The sequence below is a fragment of the Emys orbicularis genome, chromosome 1, assembly GCF_028017835.1.
Source record: "Emys orbicularis isolate rEmyOrb1 chromosome 1, rEmyOrb1.hap1, whole genome shotgun sequence".
Taxonomy (NCBI): domain Eukaryota; kingdom Metazoa; phylum Chordata; order Testudines; family Emydidae; genus Emys; species Emys orbicularis.
In genome coordinates, this window is record NC_088683.1 from 234,918,786 (window position 1) to 234,944,959 (window position 26,174).

The 26,174-nt window shown below is 41.8% G+C and overlaps 1 protein-coding gene across 1 annotated transcript in view; it reads right to left on the bottom strand.

Annotated features, from left to right (window-relative positions):
• Nucleotides 1-3,342: 3,342 nt before the first annotated feature.
• Nucleotides 3,343-26,174, bottom strand: part of WWC3 (WWC family member 3) — a 104,376-nt gene continuing 81,544 nt past the window's right edge. Inside the window, exons 15-22 of the mRNA XM_065412562.1 lie at nucleotides 23,341-23,508; nucleotides 22,280-22,431; nucleotides 16,080-16,239; nucleotides 14,383-14,547; nucleotides 11,884-11,976; nucleotides 6,074-6,301; nucleotides 5,154-5,281; nucleotides 3,343-3,424 (exon numbers count right to left, since the gene is read on the bottom strand). Of these exons, the coding sequence (XP_065268634.1) occupies nucleotides 3,358-3,424; nucleotides 5,154-5,281; nucleotides 6,074-6,301; nucleotides 11,884-11,976; nucleotides 14,383-14,547; nucleotides 16,080-16,239; nucleotides 22,280-22,431; nucleotides 23,341-23,508 (1,161 nt within the window). The 3' untranslated portion in view covers nucleotides 3,343-3,357. The remainder of the gene's footprint in view (nucleotides 3,425-5,153; nucleotides 5,282-6,073; nucleotides 6,302-11,883; nucleotides 11,977-14,382; nucleotides 14,548-16,079; nucleotides 16,240-22,279; nucleotides 22,432-23,340; nucleotides 23,509-26,174) is intronic.

Below are 26,174 nucleotides of genomic sequence, written 5' to 3' on the forward strand. Positions count from 1 at the left end.
ATCATCTTGCAATATATTTACCATTGTTTGAGTAAAAGAAATACATAAAACTTTGTTTTCATACCATGTTGCAATTCCAACATATCTCCTTTAACTTTGTTGTTAATCTTGATGGCAGCAATGAGTGAAGGCTAAAACTTCCAAAGGCTATTTCCAGTAGACAGGTTAAAAATAGTCTAGCTCTATTATACCTATTAATGCCTTGTAAACAGTGAATTGAGAACAGCATACATTCAGTGCTATAAATCCCCTCTGTGCTTATGCTGCCCAGGGTTACACAAATACAATCAGGTCACCATCATTCTGCAGCATTGTGATCAACTGTCTTCCACGTGTATTGTATATTCATTTTCAAACTGAATGCATAGTCTTCTGAAAAAAATGTCCTAGTGTGGCTTAGTAATAGGTCAGTCAAGCTAGGAATGAAACTCAAAAATTAACTTATACTGTATATCTTACTTCTGTTTGAAGTGATTTCCATCTGGAACTATGATGCTCAATAAGTTGTTAAAGAAGAAGTAAAAGTAGTAGTAGTATGATGAAGCTGTCTGCAGAGCACAAATTAAACCTTAGTAAGGAAATCTTGAACAGCCTTTTCTCTGCAGAGAAATTGCTCATAATAATACAAAAGTAGCAAATATGCCCAGAAAAGGTCTTAACCATGAGCCTCTGATGCAGATGTAAACTTATTTTCAAGGGGAGGTTTTAGTGCTAAGGCTTCGGGACATTATTCCCATACACGGCACTCTGGATCCATTTCAAGCCTTCAGGGTAACCTTTCTGGACTGATTGATTTCACAAGCTCCCTAACTTTTACTATTAGATGAAAGTTTATTATAGTGATGTCATCTAAATAACAATGCTATACAGCCCACGAAATTGCTTTGTAAAGGTATTATTATAATGACCTATATGTAATTATTTCAAAAACATCTTATATTGTGGTACATAAGAAAGCTCTATTTGTATTTATAGTAAATTATTTTATTCTGTAGAAGAAATACTTTCCAAATAATACAAATGACACAATCGTACAAAACTGTGACAAAAACAAGAGAGATGAATACTGAATATTATAACTCATTACCACATCAAAAGAGTACTCATTACAGCAGTCAATCTTGGACTCACAAAACATTCTGGTGATACTGTACAATAGGCACCATTAATAATAAAAAAAAAAAAAAAAAAAAAAAAAACAGGAACATTTGCCATTAGATACTGCACTGTTATTTCCTAGTCTAGGTATTTGACAACTCTGTGACATCTCAGATATCACAGTGCGTACCTGTTGGTAAATACTGCCTTTTTAATGGCAATCACTGTCAAAGAGACAGATCTATTCCCTCTCACTCACTGGGACATTCAGGTAATGAGCACTGAAAGAGTTGGTGTTCTCAGACTTTCATCCCAACACAGACAATTCTTTCAATTGATTTTTAGTTATTTATTTTAAATAAGTATTTATTTTTGTTGGTTTATATTCTGTTCATTTTTTGAATCTCTCTTATGCAGGCTTGAGACCCTTATCTACAGCTACCAATACCACTGCCAAGAAAAGAGGCTTGAAGGCAGTTAGTATGATAAAGCCAAATATTCTTTTTTCATGCCAGATTGGATGAATAGGAAGCTTACAAACACTATGTCAGGTAAAAAGGAATATAATTTAAAAACACAAATGTCTTTGTTACTAATAATGTTCAATTATTAATCTGTTTGGGTTTTTAATATAATATACTTTTGCTATTTATATTCTGCTTACTTTCTTCCACAGCTTGGACAATGAAAATAGACCCAGTCAGTTTAACTTTCAGGTTCTCATGCTCTTACATAATGCTACAGTATATGAGTCCTAACACTGAAGGGAATGTTTACTTGTTTATAAAAATAAATGAAAACAATCTACTTGTCAGAGATTTTGCAATTTTATTGGCTTTTTACAAAACCTAAATTTGGGGCCAAATCTGTCCTGACGATGTCCCTTTAACCAAGAGAGACCTTGATTTTCACACTGGATGTTCCAACAGTTAGATTAAATAAGTCTTGTGTGGGGTGCCCTTCTCTTTAGGTAATGCACATTCGAAAATATTATCAACTGTCTATAGTAGCTTAGTAAGAAGCATTTTTACATACTTGCAAGGTGCAAGGACACAAAACTGGCATTATCGGGAATTTAGGGTGACAGACCTATGTTAAAGCAAATGGTAACAAATAAAATCACTCCTGGCCAAGTTGTAGTTGGCCCAGCTGCCAACCAAGTGAGCTATTTCTTCCGTTGGTATAAGTCCTGTTTCTGAAAAGCAACTCTATTCAGGAAAGCACTTAGACATGTGCCTAACTCAAAGCACATGCTTAAAAAGATATGCATGTATTTAACCCCCCTTCTGAATGGGGATGCTTTCCAGAAAATAGGACTTAAGTACTTTCCTGAATGGGGCCACAATCTTTAAAGCTACTCAGATGCTATATTCTTTTACTGGTTTTATTAATATGGCAAGTTTGCCCCCGCCCCATTTCCATCTTTATTAAATCATAGCAAAACAAAGACCTGCCACCCCTTTCCTTCCCCCCGTTTAAATTGAGAATCTAGTTAAAAATATAAAGATACATTAAACACAACTGAAATGAGAACAGTCTATTAGTGCACAGTAAGAACATGCAAATGAGTTCTGCAACATTGAATGGTATTTTTAATCAGTATTAAAAACATTGCAGGTGATAATATTTTGCTATAACACAGACAGTGCTAAAGAATACAATTTACATTATAAGATACAGATAGTAAAGCTGATAAAAGTGACAAATTTAGAACATAGTATTTTCATTTCAGGTATCAGAAACAAAACCAGCTCAATGGTTCCATTCTACTGTATGACAAATACTGAAGAACAAAATTTCAGTCTTAAAATACATCTTAAAGTAGGTATTTTCCTTCAAGGAAAAATGTGCTATAAATAAATTACAATACAGTGAATTTGCCTGAACTCACTTTGTTTCTGTCTTCCAGCCTTTAAATCAAATAAAACAGCATAAAAACTGTACACACTCTTAACAGGATAGCTGATCTTTTATAAAATAAGTTGTCTTCGGAGATGTCAATTTCACAACAAGGAAAAACCAAGCCTTGTTGCAGTCACTATTATAAAATATATATATGTGTATGTATATATATATATATATATTTATATTTATATATTTATTTATATATTTTTTTTACTTTTACTTTTTTTACGTTTTTATTTTTTACAAAAGGTGTATATTAATAGCTTTTGCACAAACTTTTAAAAAGAAATTTAGCTAGTCTAATAATTTCATTAAAATAAAACAGATAAATACTTCATGTTTACAATGCACATGTTACACGTCATCAGCTGGCAGAGGAGGTATGTTAATCCTTGGCCTTGTAAAAAATGCTATCTTCTCTCTGTCATTGAAAAAATAGATATAAAAAGGCAGTCAAACAAATACATATATACAGAGTTTCATTTCAAGAAACTGAATTTGTTTCCATCTTTATTTAAGCTGTTATTAAATTCTTCAGATCAAATATTTATTGAGGTGTTTATAAACATAGTAAACCAGGCCCATATTGTATAGCTATAATAAATAAATAATAATAAATGCCACCTAGCTCTTATATAGCACTTTTCATCAGTAGCTCTCAAAGTGCTTTGCAAAGGAGGTCAACATCATAGAATCAGGCTTTTGGAAGAAACAAAAAAAGCACTACTAGTATCCACTACTAGCTATACAGGATTGAACTGAAGGAGGAATACAGAAAGTACTTGACAATATAAACCATAGACACTATTACTTTTTGGATGAAAGCTGCTCCATAGTACACAGAACCACACAAGGCTCTACACATCGGCTAAGCCTTGCATAGTTCCTCTTCACTGGGCAAAACTGCACTGTTTCACATTTTACTGACAACACATATAGAAAGACACATTCATATTTGAAATAAGGACATTCTTATTCTTCCCACTTTTTTATCCCACAGCAAATTAAATGTGATTAGAAACTATCCATGGTTTCATCTCTACATACCAGCCCATATATTTGATTTATTTCCTCCCTGCCTTGTGTTCCCCAATATGCAGGATTTAAGTTGGCGCCGTTATTGCAGGAATTAGAGAGCTATCAAAAACCAACCCTGCAATTTCTGCTCTCCTGATGCCCTGCCTGTCAGCCTAGGAGAAAGGGATTTTTGATAGCATCTCCCAAATGAAAAATGAAATTAAAGACCTGATTCGTTTATTTTTCACTTAAGCCTTCCTGTTACCATTATAGCACCATTTTTCAATAATCACAATCAATGAAGAGAGATTCTAACAACCAAAGCATTCTGTGAACATCTGCCTAATATGAGACACTAGCTGTGTTTTCTACACTGTCATTGCATTGCAAGCATTTACTCTTAAACACTTTATGACATGGAGTATGCATATGAATATACAAAACAAACTGCTACTTTAATACTAAAAGTCAGAAAAATCATCATCTGAAATGCATGTTAATATTTACCAAAGCCACTGGGAAGCAAAGTTTAAAACTGTATATTTGACATAAGAACTATAAGCAGCAGCAGCCACAGATGAGGAAGAGATGAGGAAGGATACAAAGCACAGAGATTTTTGGAAAGAGCAGTTGAGAAACAGGACTGACGTTGGAATGGTAAGAAAGAACAGTTATGGGTACAATGCTATTTACTAGAGTACATATAGAACATTAACTAATTTACTGTGTATATAGCGATGCAACTGGTTCTTGGAGAACTTAAACCATATGAGCTTGGAGCCCAAAGCATATGGCGGTGTTAGTAGCTGCCCTAATTAGAATTATAGTCTAAAAATATGTCTACATAAATATGGAGACTCTCTTTTTATATTACAGCATTTTTTTATTTGCAAGTTGGGTGACAGCGCTTCTTCACTTTGGATTTCAGTCTTTGTACCATGAATTGCTCAAAAGAAAAGCACTCTAATGAAACCAGGCCCACATCAATATCTAAGTAAAGGTTATACATAGGATACTACACAATGAAGCTAGGTGGTTTGGAGCTACTATAATAAAACGTTAGTACATTACAACCAACAGAGACCTGTAAAGATTAAACATGTGCTATATTCAATACAGATGTTACTGCTTACCGAAACGTCTGCACCTGAATAGGTTCTTTCTGGTTTTGTCCACGCAGTTGGTATACTTCTTTGGATGCTTTCTTTAGCATTTTTTCAGCTACTTGTTCTTGGTGATGTTCAAATTTGGTCTGTCTTGTCTGAAAATTATTAAAACCAAACTAAAAATGAATAGCTGGAAACACATGGAAATGAAGACATCTGGTTAAATAATGTGCTTTCCCACTTCATCTCAATGAAACCAGCCAAGCACAAGGTCCGAAATAGCTAGACTCCTCAGAGCCACAGGACTGTTTCAGTCCTTATTGCTCCTGAGAAAGATGTGTTAAATTCCATGTAGTTTACTATATTTCCATCTTTCAAATGAGACCATAAGCTAGAGTTTGTGTCTGCTCTATGTGGGCACTGAAAATCCAATGGCAATTTTTTGTAATGATTTGCCCCAGCATGCTTTGTTACACTTCCCTTTCCCATCAATGGGAATTACAGTATGCATACACAGTAAGAGGAGATTATGCAGAACACTCATGTAAGATAAAGTATCAAATCGGTGGATATTCATCCAGAGGCCTATGGGAAAAAATGCATTGTGATTCCCCTACTAAATATCTATAACTTACAGCAATATCAGAAAATACTTTTAAAATACCACAAAAATCAAACTTTTGATGGAGAGTTTTAATGTCTCAGACACATTAAATAGTCCATCCTCCAGTAATTGTCACCAATGTGGTATTCAATAATAATCAATGAAATGATGTTTTCATGAGGGCAACAACAAGGGTATCCGGGGTGAAACTGTTTATTTGAAATCATGTAACATTATAAAGTTCCATTCATTTAACTTCAGCACTTCCAAGGTATATTTACAATCAAGCAGGCTTTAATCAAAGGTTCTGAGTATGCCCAACGTACAGCCCAAGAAACCATACCTGTCTCTCTGCTTCCTTCAACAAATTCCGGAATCGTTCATCCCGAAGGACCCAGTGGGGAAGATCAGTTTGCCCTCTGAGTTGGGCATCTTCCAGACGTTGCTTCAACTCTCTCAAAGCACATATCTCCTCATTCAGTTGTCTCTGTCTAGTTCTGGATGCCTGGAGATCCAGCTCCAGGTCTAGGGATGTCCTTGCCATAAGCTCAGCCAAAGAAGATCTACAGGACTGCTGGGTTATTATAATTCAAATAAAACATACAACAGATGTTATTCAGAACGTATTATATTGATATATTCTTAGTTGATTGAGGCAGACATTTCAAATATGCCTTTAACTCTTCTGGCATGGGAAGTTTTGGAAATAACATACCAATCTCACTGTGACAAGCCTAAACATATTTTGTACATTAGGTATACTATTTCAATTCATGTTTGATGGTAGATCCAAATTTTGGTCTAAAACAAACTAACCACCTTTTCCAGGTAAGATGTCTTAGGCCTTGTCTACACTACGAGAGTACTTCGATTTTAGTTAATTCGACTATGTGGAATCGATATTACTAAGTCGAACGTGTGTGTCCACACTAAGGACAGTAATTCGACTTTGTGAGACTTTGTGAGTCCACACTAACGGGGCAAGCGTCGACATTGGAAGCGGTGCACTGTGGGCAGCTATCCCACAGTTCCCGCAGTCCCCGCTGCCCATTGGAATTCTGGGTCGAGCCCCAAATGCCTTCTGGGTAAAAAAATGTGTCGAGGGTGCTTTTGGGCGCCTGTCGTCATCCGTCCGTCACTCACGCCCTCCCTCCCTCCCTCCCTGAAAGCGCCGGTGGGAAATCAGTTCGCGCGCTTTTCTGATTACTGACAGCGCGGACGCCACAGCAGTGCGAGCATGGATCCCGCTGCGACCATCGCTGCAGTTGTGGCAGTTCTCAACGCCTCGCAGCTTCTCCTCCACCTGTACCAGAGGCAGCTGCAGATCAATCATGAGAGGAGGCTACGGCACCACCGTGACGGCATGAAGTCGGACACTAGCTCCGACCTCTCTGAGAACATGAGACCCAGCGCCCAGGACATCTCGCTGTCACTGGGTCTTGTTGATACTGTTGAACGGCGATTCTGGGCCCGTGAAACAAGCACAGAATGGTGGGACCACATAGTGCTGCAGGTCTGGGATGAATCCCAGTGGCTGCGCAACTTTCGCATGCGGAAGGGGACTTTCCTCGAACTGTGTGAGTTGCTGTCCCCTGCCCTGAAGCGAAAGGACACCCGGATGCGGGCAGCCCTGACTGTCCAGAAGCGAGTGGCCATAGCCCTCTGGAAGCTCGCAACGCCAGACAGCTACCGGTCCGTCGCTAACCACTTTGGTGTGGGCAAGTCTACCGTGGGGGTTGCTGTTATGCAAGTAGCCAGGGCAATCGTCAAGCTACTGCTATCTAAGGTAGTGACCCTGGGAAACGTGGAGCTCATCAGAGATGGCTTTGCCGAGATGGGATTCCCAAACTGCGGTGGGGCTATAGATGGGACTCACATCCCTATCCTGGCACCGGACCAACAGGCCAGCCAGTACATCAACAGAAAGGGGTACTTTTCCATGGTGCTGCAAGCACTGGTGGACCATCGGGGACGTTTTACCAATATCTACGTTGGATGGCCTGGCAAGGTTCATGACGCTAGGGTGTTCAGGAACTCTGGTCTGTATAGACGGCTGCAGGAAGGTCTTTACTTCCCGGACCACAAAGTAACTGTTGGGGATGTGGAGATGCCTACAGTCATCCTCGGGGACCCTGCATACCCGCTAATGCCCTGGCTCATGAAGCCCTACACTGGCGCACTGGACTCAGGGAAAGAACTATTCAACTACCGGCTCAGCAAGTGCAGAATGGTGGTGGAGTGTGCTTTTGGCCGTCTCAAGGGGAGATGGAGAAGCCTACTCACTCGCTGTGATCTCAGCGAGACCAATATCCCCATTGTGATAGCTGCTTGCTGTGTGCTCCACAATTTGTGTGAGAGCAAGGGGGAGACCTTTATGGCGGGGTGGGAGCTTGAGGCAAATAGCCTGGCTTCTGATTACGTCCAGCCAGACAGCCGGGCGATTAGAAGATCCCAGCGGGACGCGCTGTGCATCAGGGAGGCTTTGAAAGCCAGGTTCCTGACTGAGCAGGGTCTCCAGTGACTGTTCACTTTGTGGACACAGATACTGAACCTGCCCCCGTTTCTTTACCCAGTTACTGTTGACTATCCTTCCAAGTTACATACCCCCTTCCCCACCTTCCCAACAAATAAAATCTGTTCCGTTTTGTTACTGAACAAGGTTCTCTTTCTTACTGTTTTCGCGGGAATGTTTTAAACCGGGGACGCAGACTGTGGCGGGGGGCTGGTTTATTGTTTTGATGCAAATGATGCTTCTAAACTCCGGGAATGACAGGCTCCGCAGTGCTGGATTGGTTGTTTCAACGCAGCCTGCCAGCAGTCCTGGGCGGGACTGCATGTATGTGTCGGCCAAGTGACTTTCTGGCAGGGGGCGGAGGGTAACAGATCCCCTGCTGCGTGGCTCTGTGATCCAGGATAAGGACCGCGGCAGAAGATCTGTAACTGCCCTCCCCCGCCACAAAGTCACAGATCAACCCCCTCGCACCCCAGAACATGAAAACCGCCTCCCAGACTGACCAGGGTAACTGGTGACTGTACTGTGTATGTGTCCTGATGCTGGACCTGCCCCCGCCTCTGTAGCCTGCTACAGGTGACTGTCCTGTCCAAGTAACAAACCCCTTCCCCCCCTTCAGACAGAATCCCCTCTAAAAGACACTCTCGGAAACAGTACTTAACAGAAACAGATGTTTTATTATGAACCGCACATGAAAAGGGGGGGAGGAAACTTGGACGTGGGCTATTGTGAGATGGGTAGGAAAGGGCTTTTCAAACTTTGGAACGAGAGCCTTCCATTGCTGCAGCAGTCTGCAGGGGCCGACTGAAAGTTTTAACGGCCCTTGCCGCCCCTCCTTCTTTGGACTTTTGGTGAGGGGGGTGTGGGACTTGGTGGCGGGGGAGGGCGGTTAGAGATAGACAGCAGCAGGGCTCTGTCCTCCTGCCTCCGGTCTTGCAGAACATCCACTAGGCGCCGGAGCGTCTCCGTTTGCTCCCTCATTAGTCCAAGCAGGGTTCGAGTAGCCTGCTGGTCCTCCTGGCGCCACCTCTCCTCCCGTTCCATGACTGCTCTGTGCATTTGTGACAAGTTCTCCCTCCACTGTGTCGTCTGGGCTGCCTGCTCTCGTGAGCACTCCATAAGTTCATAAAACATGTCTTCACGCGTCTTTCTCTTCCTTCTCCTAATCTGCGCTAGCCTCTGGGAGTGTGATGCCAGGCTGGGTTGGGAGACAGTCGCAGATGTGTCTGTGGGAATGGGAAAAAGGGAGTAAATTCCTGAGACAGATAAATGAAGTTGCTAACAAAGAACATAGTCTTTCTCTGTGAACAACACCATGCACTGGACCTTTCACATGCGCACACAGGACAAGGTCGAATTTTCGGCCCTCGCCTTCAGTGCCTGGGGTCTTGCAGTTGCGATCAGAGAAGCGTGGCAGGACACCTCTACTTTTGTTGCAGGAAAACATGGTAAGCCGTAGACTTGTGGCAGCTTAAAAATGTAATAGTAGCACTGGGCTCCTTTCGCACTGAATGCAAGGCCACTCTCTGCTGGCAGCAATCAGGGAAGCATGAGCTCTGCCCCTGTCCCACCACCTCGCGGCTGTCCCCGGGAAAGATCACTGTATGCTGCCCCTCTGCCGCCTCCACCGCGTGGCTGTAAAGCAGTCCCAATACTAACATTCCCCTCCCTAATTTAAAGCAGGGCGTCATGTGCGATATAACTCTAATGAGGATCTCGGAGAGCGAGAGGGGAAGAATGCTTCGGGAGACCATGCAGAGGCCAGGGCCGTATGCCGCCATGCTGTGCCGTGCCATGATCCCAGACTACTTACTGGACTCATGGCGTGGGAACGTGTGTTACCACGGTGGACCAGTTATGTTAAAATTACATGTTTAGATGTTTAAAGCACTCACTGCTTGATCCTTCCCCTGATTCGGTGTCCGGGGTAACGGCTGTGGATGGTTGGTAGGGGATCTCGGTAAGGGTGATGAAGAGCTCCTGGCTGTCGGGGAAATCAGTGGTGCAAGCGCTGTCGACTGCCTCGTCCTCCTCATCTCCTTCCTCATCTTCCCCGTCCGCTAACATTTCCGACGAGGAACCGGCCGTGGACAGTATCCCATCCTCTGAGTCCACGGTCACTGGTGGGGTAGTGGTGGCGGCCGCACCTAGGATGGAATGCAGTGCCTCGTAGAAACGTGATGTGTGGGGCTGGGATCCGGAGCGTCGGTTTGCCTCTTTGGTTTTTTGGTAGCCTTGTCTCAGCTCCTTGATTTTCACGCAGCACTGCGTTGCATCCCGGATGTATCCTCTCTCTGCCATGGCTTTAGAGATCTTCTCGTAGATCTTTGCATTCCTTCTTTTGGAGCGCAGCTCTGAAAGCACGGACTCATCGCCCCACACAGCGATGAGATCCAAGACTTCCCGATCAGTCCATGCTGGGGCCCTCTTTCTATTAGATTGCACGGCCATCTCTGCTGGAGAGCTCTGCATCGTTGCCAGTGCTGCTGAGCTCTCCACGCTGTCCAAACAGAAAATGAGATTCAAACTGCCCAGACAGGAAAAGGAATTCAAATTTTCCCGGGGCTTTTCCTGTGTGGCTGGTCAGAGCATCCGAGCTCGAAGTGCTGTCCAGAGCGTCAACAGAGTGGTGCACTGTGGGATAGCTCCCGGAGCTATTACCGTCGATTTCCATCCACACCTAGCCTAATTCGATATTGCCATTTCGAATTTAGCGCTACTCCTCTCGTTTTCGAGTACAGAAGTCGAATTTAAGACAGCTCTATGTCGAATTAAATAGCTTCGTGGTGTGGACGGGTGCGGGGTTAATTCGATGTAACGGCGCTAAATTCGATATAAACTCCTAGTGTAGACCAGGCCTTAGTCTATACATATTTATAGGGTCGTGAACCAAACTTTCTTATTTTACATACCTTCCGCTGCCATCATGAAATTCTTACTATTAAATGATGACTTCAGGAATAGCTTTCAGCAAAGGGTGCTGTACAAACTACACCACTCAGGAGTAAACCCCAAATGCACTGTGACTCAAGAGACACATCCTGAGTAAAAATTCCTTCCAAGCTTCCTCCTTGCTCTGAAGGCAGTAGCAATTTCTTACTCATCTCTTCCAGCAATAAGTTGTAACACCTCCCACACTGGATCAGCTGCACTGACCAGCAAATATGAGGGATGAAACCAAGGCTCTGTACACTCCCTGCCCCCCTACTCTGGTAAGAGACTAAAGGGGTACTTAACCTTGCTTACTCCTGAACACCTAGGACCAAGGTCTAGATAGATCACATAGGGTTGTAACGGGGATTTCTAATTGGTCTCACTGCACTTTGTGGGTATGCAGCCAAGCACAGTCATTACCCATAGTGTTTTAACACACTGGATAATTAAACCAATTCATAATCAGTATCTATTTAAATTGGTCATTAGGTGACAGGCAAGTTTTTGCAGTTGTTTACGACTGTATCTCAAATATCTGTCTCTTCTCCTAAAAAACCCCCCATTATTTATTACATTACAGTATCAGATGCTTCATAAAAATTGTCTTAACATACACCTTTGAAATCCAGGTCAAAGTACTGCTGCTTCAGTTTGTAAAAAAAGGTCTCAGCAGAGAAAAATCCACATGCTCATATACTGTAGTATACCTGCTTATAGCGCAAAGTACGCCTTTCCAATGTATTGCGGATGAAGGGTGACTTCCTTGGCAGGGTTGAACTATCACTGTCACTACGGTACAGCTGTTTAGAAAAGATATTAAACATAAATGGACATTTACTCATGGCTGCTTTGGAATTAAAAATGTTACAAGCTTTTAATTGGAAACAATGATAGACACCAGAATACTTTTCTAGGACACTTGGGATTTACTTACATTAATGGACAAAAGTTCTCAGATTGCATCCTAAGTTCATACTTGCCTTCACTTTAAAAAAATTCTATTGTGCAGTTTCTGAACAATGTTTAGTTGTTAAAAGATGGTGCATGTGTTTCACTATATTTCTTTTTAAATGGCCAACAGATTGTTGTGGTTAGCAAGAGTGATCTACCATCAAAATTGGTTTATTGTTGTGTATAACAAGCCAGTCTTCTCAGTGTATTTGCAAGAAGGTGGCATGTGACCAGGATTCATCACTGAATTTGGTCCGCTGGTTAGATCATTAGCTTTCCCAGCCAGGGCTGGGTACTGACAGGGAGTGCGACATCAACACTGATCCATGCCAATGTAAGGGGCTGTGGGCCCCTTACTGAAACTTAGTGGGGGGTTTTGGCTCTCTTCCAGTATCAAAAGAAAGGGCCAATGAGAAATCAAGACTCAGACAGACACTCCCCAGGGCCAATGGGGAGAGGCCAATGCTCCAGGTCAGCCTGACTGACAGGGCAGGCACGCCAATGAGGGAGTCAGGAGCCTGGAGTCCCACCCCTCTCTGTGAGCTTCCAGAAGCAAAGTGGGGCGGAGGTACGGAGAGAGCAGAGCCACAGAGATCCAGAGAAGAAGCCCAGGGAGCAGAGCTGGAGGCAGACCAGCAGCAGCAGTGCTGAGGCAGAGCGGAGCTGGAGCAGTCTGGAGCCGGGTGCGGTGAGCAGCTGAGGAGAGCGAGGGAGGACCCCAGGCAGCAGGCCAAGCGCAGGGAGACATCCCCAGCCAAGAGGTCTTGCAGGCCAGACTTGAGGGGTGGGTGGGGGATCATAACCCTGACGCTGGGAAGAAGGGTCCTGCCACCTAGAGCCTGCGGGCGTGTGGCCATTGCCAGAGCAAGTGTCTGAGCTACGGTATCACCACAGCACAGCCACAGCCTGGGCAGGACGCCTTGGACATGTAGGGTGACCAGACAGCAAGTGTGAAAAATTGGGACGGGGTGGGGGGTAATAGGTACCTATATAAGAAAAAGCCCCAAATATCGAGACTGTCCCTATAAAATTGGGACATCTGGTCACCCTATGGACATGAGAGGAACAGACTGTGAATTTCTCTTACATTCCAGAGACAGCTATTTGCGGTTCCCCCGTGCTCACGGGGCGGTGTTACGTGTTTTCCTTTAACCTTTCCCATATTTTTCCTAATTTTTAAAAATTAGTTCTGTTTAATAAATTGTATTTGCTTTGAACTATATGCAATGACCAGGGGTCAGGGAAGCAACCAGTGCAGAGAGAGCACCCCGGCATGGGGCACCCTAGCCTCGGTCTTAAGTGAGCACAACAGGACTGGGGGTCGAGCCCCACAGGAATCCTGGGCCCAGCCTTATTGGGATTACGGGACTCTGCTGCACAGGAGAGTGGAAGGGGAGGTAAGGCAGGCCTCTGTATAAAGGGAGTGGGAGCGAGGACTCAGTTCTTTTGCTAGCCAATTCCACCAGGGTAGTGGAGGGATAGTTCAGTGGTTTGAGCATTGGCCTGCTAAACCCAGGGTTGTGAGTTCAATCCTTGAGGGGGCCACTTAGGGATCTGGGGCAAAATCAGTACTTGGTCCTGCTAGTGAAGGCAGGGGGCTGGACTCGATGACCTTTCAAGGTCCCTTCCAGTTCTAGGAGATGGGATATCTCCATTAATTTATAATCCAGGAAAGTTCCCCACTATAGCGGGACCATTCCCCCGCTTACACCAATGTCACTAAATTACTAGCTTTTCAGATTCAATGAGGTGCCTGCTTTAAACAATATATAATAAAATAGTATCAAGCATTACGTAGTGCTTCACTTTGGATAGAAATGTGCAGCAATTTTATCTGAGCCTCTTGCAGAATGAGATAAGAATGCATTTTCAAGGCGTGTCAAGTGGCTGCTATGCGAGTTGTTATTTGTATTATGGTAGCAAGAAGGAATTCTCAACAAGGATCAGAACTCCACTATACTAGACACCAAATAGACAAAAAACAAAGAAGAGTTATGTTATGGAGGTCAGCAGTATCTATCATAAGACCCTAAAAGACTATTCTATCATTTAATTCTTAATATTTTATAGAGAACTAAGTTCCTAGTGAACTCTTTCCAGTGATAATACTTTAATGCAATGCAGAATTTTTGGTTGAACTTTAAAAAAAATATAGATATTGATTCTTGTAAATATGTTGTAAGTATTAAAAAAAAAAGCACACTTTAATACACTTTCTGCTTCTGAACGTAAAACCACAAAAAAATTCGACTCACTCTGCAAACATACTGACTTCGTGCGCCAGGTGAGAAGGTTTGTGATCGAACAATAGTGCTACTACGAACAAAAGCAGAACCACGGGGCCTGCGGCAGGTTCTCTCTTTTGGAAGAATAGCGACTTCTTCTGGAAAGAGATCTTCTGTGTTAGTCTCTTTATCCACCTAGAATCACAGCCAAAAACAGTACATTTACTCCAATGTTCTCTTCTACAACAAAAGCAGAAAAACTTGCCATGTAAGTTATGGATCTAGTTTTAATTAATATGTCCAGTTCATGAATTATCTCTCAATTAAGAAACCATCATTCTAAAACCATACAATTCAAGATAGTGGGACTGGTTTGCAAGTGCTAACAGCCTTTCTGCTGGGCCTTAAACCATCAGGAGATTAACATGTAGCATCCTATAGCCACATCATCAAATAGCACAGGCACTCTGTTGGACCGGACAGCTGCCTAAGCTCTTATCTCAATGGACAGAGAGAACTAAATCACTTTTCAGAAAACTGTGCTGATTCTCAGGAAGGGAGTAACCCCACAACTAAGTCATTACAAAGGTAGGGAGAAGTCAGTCATAGGGAACCAGGAAACTTTTTTTTGACGATATCACAGAAAAACCTCAAAGCATTTGGAGAACCTGAACATATAAGCTTTGAACCAAGCCTCCAAATTTTTAGATGGCTCACTTAACTATTCAGTATGGCTCAATCACAATGTGACACTGAATGGTGTATCACACTCTGACAGGGCCAGATCCTCAGTAGGTGTAAATAGATGCAGTTCCATTGCTGATTTACACTAGCTGGGGACCTGGTCCATGTCTTAACTCCTCAAACAAAACATTTTAAATGACGTACAGCCTTCAATCCACCAAATTTGGTCTGAAAACCAGCTATGTTTATTTTAACAAAGTGAAAGCAAGGTAACAAACTTAACCTTTCCACTTTTTACATTTTAAAAATCTTGCATGAATGTGACATTGGTACGAGTACTTGCATTTGGGGATGGCCTTCTCCACAACACTTCTAGGGAACACACAGTTACTGAGGCTTGGTCTACACTTACCCCCCAATTCGAACTAAGGTACGCAACTTCAGCTACGTGAATAACGTAGCTGAAGTTCGAAGTACCTTAGTTCGAACTTACCTCGGTCCACACGCGGCAGGCAGGCTCCCCCGTCGACGCCGCGGTTCCCCCGTCGACGCCGCGGTACTCCTCTCGTCTAGCTGGAGTACCGCAGTCGACGGCGATCACTTCCTGGTTCGACTTATCGCGTCCAGACAAGACGCGATAAGTCGAACCCAGAACTTCGATTCCCAGCCGCCGAACTAGCAGCTGGGTGTAGACATACCCTGAGTGTAGGTCCCTACTCACTCATTATGCAGGAGCAAAAATATTTCACCTTACGAGTTGACAAAGTGATTCTGTTCAACAAGAAACTGGACAAGTATCCAATTATAGGAAGTAAAATTAAGAGAAAACATGCAGTTTTCCCTCAAAAGTAACTAGAAAGAGTAAGTTGAACAACTCAATATAGATTATGATTTTCAGCATTGCAGACAACAATGTGTCAGGGTTTTCGATGCAGCTCTGGTTTTATTTTCTGATCAGATAACACGAGTTCAGCTAGTGCAAGTAATACCCTGTGCGCTAGGCATTTGCCAATCTTCAAGAGTACAGTGTTTTCTCTACTTACTTTTAGGGGTGGAGGTTGCACTTTCCCAGAACTGTATTGACCTGCCTGAACTGCAAATGTATGTCCACGTAACGAATCGCCACAACATGCCTCTGGATAAGGTGGGCTGGTCTGAGTGCAATTACTACATCCACTGTCAACAGATTCTGCTTGCCAACTCCTAAGGACAGAACATTTCAAGGAACTCTAAGAAATGTGATGGAATTGTGCAAAAATATGTGCCATGTTAATGAATTTCAACATCCAAATCTTCAAGGATAATTTGCCTTTTCAAAAATTTTGTTCCTGCAGTTCTGATTCATTCCACTTGAATGAGGTGATTATTCTATTTGGACCTCTAAGGTATACAGACAAGCAATCAATTTCAACTCTTTCATGAAAGAACCAGCTTTTCTAGTCCTCCCAGAAAGTCGCTTCCCAGCCTTGAAAAGAGCATTAAAATAAATAAAAGGACAAAATGCCTCTCACACAACAAACTAACAGCATGAAAAACAGTGATGTATAAAATAAAGGACTGCAAAGACTGGATTATTTAGCTTGTAAAACAAGAGCAAGAGGAGCGCTAACTGAATGTTTTCAAAATTATGAACACCATAAAGAAAGTGGCCAGTTCCTCTTTTTAAAGTCTCTCTTATAACATGAAAAGAAAGGAACATCGTGTAATTAAAAGGCAGAAGAATACAGAACACTTTAGTTATGCAGTTTATGAGGGCATTTTGTGATGTAATATTCAATATCAAGACTCTGTATAAAGTGGGCAATGGGAGGGTTGTATAAAATCTCGCTGTTGGTTTTCTGTTTTACAGAGCAATACCCGAGGAACTCATCACACCACGTAGCTGGTTTTGGAGAACACACTTTTTATTTTTATTTTTTAAATGGTTCAGGTCCATCTTTCTGGGACCTGCTCCTTTTCTTAAATAGATCTAGCTATACCAGATCAGGCTGTTGGTACAGTTAATCTGGTATAATGCCTCCAGCAGCAGATCCTTAGCCAGTTGGAGGTTGGACAATTCCTGATGCTTGCAATGTACATCCGATAGTAGGAGATTTGGTTGCCCATGTCATTATCTTACCTTGAATAACTACAAGTATTGTTACTAGACCTACAATTATGCAGTCACTTTTTAAAGTCCAGCCACAGTGTTTTTTGCTGAGAATTTCTGCATCAATAAATACAGGTTGATCATACACTGCATAATGAAGCAGCCTTCCTCATGCAACTGTTATCTAAGACTATAAAACCCTAACCTAAAAATATCTTTTTAATACAAGCCAAAGCAAAAAGAAAAATGGATAAACAATATTTAAGGGCCTATACTATCCTTGGCATCGGCAAAAGAGGTTTCTTTTCTTTCAAGTGGGTCATTCCAGGAGGTGAGACTAAAAAAGTACTTGCTATACAAAAGGAGGTCCTAGTTTTGAAAATAAAGTTAAAGACTAACCTTTATGGCTAATTTGTTGGTAGGAAAGATGAAAAAAATTGTTTCTACAAGACAAAGCCAGTAACCTGCACATCTTTCTGATGCAAAAACAGTAATACTAAAATAAGTTATTAATTAATGGAGATATCCTATCGCCTAGAACTGGAAGGGACCTTGAAAGGTCATCGAGTCCAGCCCCCTGCCTTCACTAGCAGGACCAAGTACTGATTTTGCTCCAGATCCCTAAATGGCCCCCTCAAGGATTGAACTCACAACCCAGGGTTTAGCAGGCCAATGCTCAAACCACTGAGCTATCCCTCCCCCAGAACAACAGTAAGTTGTTCACTTACTGACTCTTGAGAAGTAAGATGCAGCTTTAAAGCAACTTCATTGATCTAACTGGGATTCTCAGCCCATATGTCCCTAAAGAAACTAAAAGGGCAAAGGTCTTACAGACCACTGACATCTCTCCTTCTCCCATATCTCACAATGAGTTTCAAAAATGGACAACCCTGGAACTCATACCACCTATCAGCTATGTTCTTCACTCATATATAAAAGACAAAGGTTCAAGCATGTCAACATATTTAAGGTACTAACTGCTGAATTGCCGTTCTTTCAAAAGCCAGGGAAAAAATAGCAAAAATCTTCATTGTTGCATACAGCAAAGAAAGTCTGAATGCAGCCACTAAAGGCATCTTATCAGTATAGAGAAACTGACTGTGTCTTTCACTTCTAGAACATCTAGGGAATGTGCCACAAGGAATTAAATCTTTTATGTAGAATTTGTCCGTGGATATGATGCCCCATTCTGCACACCTGCAGCAAAATGTTGAGACCCATACATCTGAATGAGAAGCAAATACTGTATCAAGTGCTAACAACAGAAAAAGTTGTGCGAGCTTGTGAAACAGAAGCATGATCTCATGAGTTTGCCATTTGAAGTGCATGCCCAGATGAGTCACTCAAAATAGAGAGGAACTTGTTTTAGCCAATATGGTAGAGTCCAGGGATTCCACTATGTCCACTCTGGGCAAGTTCTGCCCTGTTAATAAAGTAAGTTTTGCTAATATGTGCTACCATACCAGACTGCATGTTGCACTTTAATTCTATTAAATTGCTTTCCTTAATTTAGCAATGGTTTGGGTTATGCAAAAACTAGCTCTCTATTTTGAGGACAATTAAATGCAGTTTAACTTTACTCCATAACAATCTTCTTGGTACTCCCCTGTTCCCCAAACAGCATAGTAAATTTTGTCCTCCACTGCAAACAAAATCTTACCACAATTTTTGAGTTGTGAGAAGTTCTCAGAACCAGATCTGGATGGATTACCTATTTCTAAAATGGGTTCTCTGGGAATTTCTAGGCTCCACCTCCTGTGTGTACTGATTTAGCAAAGTTGTGGGTGGCAGAGGGTGAAAGGATCTTGCTATAGTAATACATGCCAGGAAAAAGAGTCATGGTTACTTTGGACACCTTTAGCACTTTCTAGCAGCTGGTATCTCAACAGGACCACAAAAGAATTGAACAGATTAGTCTGCAATGATGTAAAAGCAGAATGGAGCTGAAAAATAAAATAACTAACAGGTGAAGTAGCAATTCTGGGATGAAGGTCCTTAAATCTGAATGGCTGTCTAAGAAACTGAGAGGATTAAAGTTGGAACAAACCTGCAGTCAAGAAAAGTGGTAACAATTCAAGAAAAAAGGTACTCCTTTTGTTAGAATAATTCAAAATTTTGGTCATATTTAATCTCTGATAATCTAAACATCTGATAGCAATGTTGTTTTCAGAAATATGCACAAGTTGATGCACAGGCTTTCCAGTTTTAGGTAATTTAGTTTACTAGATATGTGGATCAGAATTTTGTGTCCATTGATAGGCTTCATAAAACCTAGTTCAACATTATTTAAATAAATTTCCATATTGGACTTAGTAAAATTTTCAGAAGTGCCTAAGTGTTTTAGGACCCTAAATCCCACTGGCTTTCAATGAGGCTTAGGCTCATCAACGACAGTCATTTTTGAAAATGGAAAGTATGGTCAGCTACCTGCAGTAACTGGTTCTTCAGTATGGGTTGTTCACACAGATTCGACTCCTGGTGCACATGCACCTCATATGTGCAAGATCGGACTCTTTTGGCCATTGATCAATTGGAGCCATGCCTGCATCCTAGATACCCTTGCACCATCTGCGCCTAAGCTTAAAGGGCTGAGTAGGCCCAACCATCCCTCAGTTCCTTCACCAAAACAGAATCTCAGAAGTAGGACTCCATAGTAGCGAGGAGAGAAGGTGGGTCATGGAATCCATGTGGACAACACATCTCAAAGAACCACAATTACCATAGGGTAAGTAACCGTTATTTGTTCTTCAAGTGATTGTCCGTGTAGATTCCATTCTTGGTGATTAACAAGTCATTATCTGTTTGCGTGGAGGTGGATGCTAGTGACTGTGGAACAGCCCTTCCAAAAAACATGCATCTGATTTGGAAGCTTCTACCAAAGAATAGTGTCTTGTACAGGCATGGCCCGAGCTCCATATAGTGCCCTACAAATTTCATGTACAGGGACATTGTTCAAACAAGCAGCAGAACGTCCCTGAGCCCCAGTGGAATAAACTCTAATATGATCAGGCAGATCTAACCTGGCTAACTCCTAGCATGTCCTTATACAGTTGGAGATCCACTTAGATAACCTCTGTAAGGATACAGGATATCCTTTAGCTCTACCTGCAAAGATGACAAATAGTCTAAGTATGTTCCTAAATGATTTTGTCCTGTCAATGTAAAGAGACAGTGCTCTTACTACAAGTGTGTGACGGTTGGCTTCCTCTGGGGCTAAGTGAGGCTTGGGGGAAAAAATGGGAGGTGAATGGATTGGTTTATATGAAACACAGACAACTTTGGGCAGTAACTTGGAATGAGGCCTGACAGTGACCCTGTCCTTATGAAATACTGTACAAGGAGAACATGAGGGCCTGAGTCCACCCTACCCTTTAAGCTGAGGTAAAGGCTATTAATAAGGCATTTTTAATTGACAGGTGGTACACGATAGGATTGATGGGAACAGGGTGGGTGGTGCTCCTTTCTGCCTGTCAGAGGATGCCAAGATAGTGATGGACACATGAAAACTCTGAGAAGATGGGGCCTGAGAGCTTAGGGTGGAATCTTGGCTCTCCGGGCACCAACAGAGAGAGACTGACCAGGTGGCTGAGGCCTGTAGTCTTCCACTCAATGTCTGAAGAGGCTTACATTGATCTCTTGAGGTGTGCACTTGGAGAAAGATTGAAAAATGGAACATTGCCCCAGAATGTGTCCCTCTCCTCTGCACAGTAGACACTGGGAGTGCCGGTCAATAGACATCAAAATATTGTACAAGAGATCGGTCTTGAATCCTAGAGATTTCGCTTCTGCCACATTTCTATTACATATCGCTAGCCTAACTGAAGTTTTCTAGCATATGTGAATCTTATTTAAGACGTCATTAACTTTTTATAGTATATATATTGCCAACAGGCAATTAATGAAGATAAATAACACTAGTTCACTGTGCAGAGAAAAGGTGGACACTGCAGGGGTTCCATCTCACTGCCACAGGTAGTAAGAAAGAACTAAGGGATAGTTGGGCCCACTCTGCCCTATATATCCTCAGATGGAGGATGTGAGGACATCTAGGGCTGATACAGCCTAAATGGACACTGCTGGCAAAAAGTATCCAATCTCATGTACATGGGGTATAAGCGTACCAACAGTGAAATCCATGTGGACAACATATCTTCACTCATGTCATATCAACATAAGCCCTTAAGTCACTCAGGCACTTCTGAAAATGTTACTCTATATATGAATAAATTCAGGATTAGTTGAGTATTTCAAAAAGGAATCACCATAACAAGAAAACTCTCAGAAGCATGATGACACTCTGCTGACAATTGTAATCCACCCATGCTGCATTTTACAAGAGAGTTATGGGGTTTTATAAAATTCAGTAAAATGCTCCATGGAATCAGTGTTGTGAATGTCCTTAATTTTTGCACATTCCCTACCCTGTCCAGTTGATAGCACTGTAGTATCTCTAGTGTCCAAACGGGAGCTTTTTGCTCTTATTGTAAGTAAGTGAGAGTAGTTAGGAGAATAGAATACTGTGGGATTGTTAATGTATAATAAAATCAATCCCTCCCTCCCTCCCTCTTTCACCAGAAAATGCATCCTTTTATAGTGTGAACAACTCATTTCTAATTTTTGTACAAGGTCATATATAAACAATTTAAACACATAAATGTGTATGGCCCAATCCTGAACACACGTGTATAGGTGTTTGCAAGGTCAGGATATGAACTGTCTACATTTCAATTTTGTTTCCTCTGCAACATGCAGTTTTATTTAAACTTCCCTTCATGAATACGACAGAATTTTAATTAAAGTGCAAATTATATTCTAGAAAGTGACTGCAACAATGGCATTGCAGGGTTCCCTGCTTTCTGTTTCACAATATCTCCATGCTACATGTACTCAGTTTGTAACAAAGACATTTTCCACCCCCTTCCTAGCTGTCATCACTGCAAACTCAACCTGGGATCTGAGAGGTAAGCTGGGTTCCTTCCTGGTTGCATGTGATGATAGGCTATAATGATCTTATACACTGAAAACAGGCAGGGAGCAGAACTCAGAGTAAGGTCTGTTGTTTTTACAGTTGTATTTGAGGACAGAACCACAGTGTAAACTTCAGCCAAGATCTTACAAATTCTTTTTGATCAGGGTTTAACCTAATATTTTTACCTCTCGGATACAGCTTCTGCCTGATCTTCCTTTCTTTCAATCTCTAGGATTTCTTCCTCTGTGTACTCCAATTTCACTCTCTCTTCTGCCAGCTCTCTCTCCACTGCTTCCAGCTGAGCTGTGGTCCTAGCTAATAGGGCTGTCACTGCATCCTGAAAGAGAAAATGGGCTTCAAATGGAACAGCTTCAACCAGCACTTAGCTTTTATGGAGTATTCAGAATAAAAGAAGTGTGTCCTGAATCATGACTTTATACTCACCAGGTGACCAAAACATAAATGCTGTTCAGTTACTGGAACTCCCCAAAGAGGTGGCAGCCTTTCATTGGGAAAGGGTGAATGTTTTAAGTTTATTTTAAATAGCAGTAATAGGATTAGGGTTGAGCACTTGCATAAGTGCTTGCAGGATCTGAGCCTTTATTCTAGCAAAGTGTGGAAAACTGGATAAGATTTGTGATTTCTTTTAAAGATACTGCAAAATGTAAGATATTTTCAGATTCTTGAGGAGTATTAGTGTATACAACTGGAAGAAAACACAGCCTAATACTAATAGTCTTTCACACAGAAAGGAATTAACCAGTTACAATGCAGTGTTCCTTACACTGAAAAAAATAAGTTTGCTACTTCTATTTTATAAAATACTTTCAAAATACTGGTTTTTAAATCATCATCAAATACTGCCATTAACAGAACACAAAGCACTCTCCCACATTAGAAAGCTATATTTTCTACTAAAATTCAGTGGTTCTGAAACTTTGTACGATGACCCTTTTTCTGCAGCCTAAATGCTGCAGATTAGTTGAACAATTTAGCAGGGAAAAATCAGACCTCTTTTCAAGACGCACCTTTCTTCTGCTTTGATTATCCGTGCACATATGATTTAGCATTCTATTGTAATAGAACATTCATTTTTTTCTTTTGACGGTAACCCCTCCAACAAAAACAAAGTTAAAATTTCACCTATCTGTGCAGATAGTATACAAATTCCACACAGGAACACAAACAAACTTGTAGAGGATGAGGCTCCACTTAAAGTTAACAAACTGCTCCTTCCTGGCCATACCGATTTCACTGTAGTCGTATTTCTAGAACTCTGTGGAGTGCTTTCTTCACACTGATTTTTGTCCTTCGCCCTTTGTGGGTCTGAACCAGTGAATATCTGGACGGGATACCAGTGAAGCTGCATCTCAGTGGAACTCTCATGATCAGCCAGGCTAATCTGAGCAATACCCTGTAAAAATGATAGGCCAAAATAAGCAAAGAAAACAATATACCACTTCCCATTCACAGAACTATCCCATTTAATAGAAATACTGCATCAAAATAGTGCACCTTACGGGTGACTTGCAATGGAAAAAAATTATAAAGTCTCCCTTGTTTTGCTTATTTATGATGTATAAAAAAAAAATACTTTCTTCCCATCCCCCATCCCCACAAAAGAGAAGGGTTTTGTTTTTTTTAAATTAAGAGTCTAATTGCTAAGTTTGATGTTCCTGAGGTTTACTGGATGCTGTGTTAGCAATCTGAGCTCTTAATCTTTTACAAAGATAGCTTTTCGCTCAAGGGTTTACTCATATGTTTGAGTTAAATTGTCATTAATGAAAAAAATTAATCTGAATAAAAATCACTACTGTTCTCAGTTAATCAAGTTTCATTTGAAAGATCTCTCTGTTATAATTCTACCAGTTTTCCATTCATCGGGGGGGTGGGGGGGGAGAGAAGGGAGGAGAAGAGAGACGAGATAGACAAGACCAGAATTGCTATGTAAAAAACAAGTAGTAAAAACTTTCACACTTTCCTAATACATCATAAAGAAGCCAAATAGGGAATAAACAAAATTTGTTTCCTTTGTAAGTCACCTTTAGATGCCCCAAAATTCAAGGGGGCAACAAAGAGGGATGAAGTGTATTTAGCTAATTCACCCATCTACAACGTATGCCTTTATCTAGCTAGCAATGGGACTTTACATTTCTATGCTATGAGCCTACCAGCAGGGGTCTCTTTCATTGAAATGAGTTATGTAAAAAGTATGGCTTAGATCTCTCACAATACAGGTTGGCTGAAGAAGTGTCTCTAACAATACAGTAAGTTAGTAAATGTGTTCAGAAATTTTAATTTAACTTTAAGCAGATTTTAAAAAAGAGTTAATTAGAAAACATGTAAAGTATTTATTTTATTGTGTTTCCATGCCAAAAGTTCCCCGGGGCTCTGTTTAAACAGATGGACAGAGGACAAGGGACAAATGACTTTGAAATGAACAAAATAAAACATATTGGGAAATAAATTATGGAGGATATAACAAATTTTATGTCAATATTGCATACCACAAAGGAAGACATTATTCATTTGGTATATTTGTTGCATCATCAAAAAAAGGACTGCCTTGTTCCACAGCTGATATTTATTTTGGCTCAATACTAGAGAAAAACATCTTTTGCAGATACTGACACTAAACATCAAAGGTGGAGGGTCCTATTACAGAGGTTTGTATTTGTTTTTTTAAAGGCACAAACATTCCTCCAGGAGAAAGCTCTGACAGTCAGAGAAAGATTAGTTGAGTCAAACAAGGACTGCAAGATAGAAGCTATACAGTAACTTTCATACCTTTACTTCTTTCCTATATCCGTGAAGTCTAGGGCTACTTGGGAGAAAAGACAGTTACCTTTTCCGTAACTGGTGTTCTTTGAGATGTGTTGCTCATGTCTATTCCACAATAGGTGTGCGTGCGCGCCACGTGCACCAGTGTTGGAAGTTTTTCCCCTAGCAGTACCCATAGGGGAGTGCCCCTAGCTGCGCGCTCCCCCCACCCTCAGTTCTTGACGTGCCCCATGGATGGGGAGTGATGCCGACTAGTAGATGGCACCGGGGAGGTCGCCGCGCACCGACCTAAAACCTAAAGTCTCTCTCTCTCTCTCGGTCCGAAGCTTAAATGACTTGCAAATCTTACAGCGATTGCTGAGATGAGTTTCACCCAAACAGCGTAAACAGTCCACGTGCGGATCACTCACTGGTATCGGGCGCCTACAAGTGTCGCACAACTTAAAACCCGGGTGCAGGGCATGCCCTGGCCCGGGCGCACTAGCTAAACTAAACTAAAATTAATCGAGTACTAACTACAGGTCACATACACTGAACAAACAAGAGTTCTGGGGACAAGCTACAGCAAAGCTGGAGCAGAGCAGTTCCGAAGCACCTTCACTGGCGGCAAGAAGGAACTGAGGGTGGGGGGAGCGCGCAGCGCCCCTTATACCGCGTCATGGAGGCGCCACTCTAGGGGTTGCTGGGGCGCTCCCCTACGGGTACTGCTAGGGGAAAAACTTCCGACACCGGTGCATGTGGCGAGCACGCACACCTACTGTGGAATACACATGAGCAATCACTCAAAGAACATTTCTTAGTTTCTCTCTCCATGTGATAAGAGGGAAGATCCTTTCATGGATTGAGAACTGGTTAAAAGACAAGGAACACAGGGTAGGAATAAATGGTAAATTTTCAGAATGGAGAGGGGTAACTAGTGGTGTTCCCCAAGGGTCAGTCCTAGGACCAAGCCTATTCAACTTATTCATAAATGATCTGGAGAAAGGGTAAAAAGTGAGGTGGCAAAGTTTGCAGATGATCCTAAACTGCTCAAGATAGTTAAGACCAAAGCAGACTGTGAAGAACTTCAAAAAGATCTCACAAAACTAAGTGGTTGGGCAACAAAATGGCAAATGACATTTAATGTGGATAAATGTAAAGTAATGCACATTGGGAAAAATAACCCCCACTATACATACAATACAATGGGGGCTAATTTAGCTACAACTAATCAGGAAAAAGATCTTGGAGTCATTGTGGATAGTTCTCTGAAGACGTCCATGCAATGTGCAGCGGCAGTCAAAAAAGCGAACAGGATGT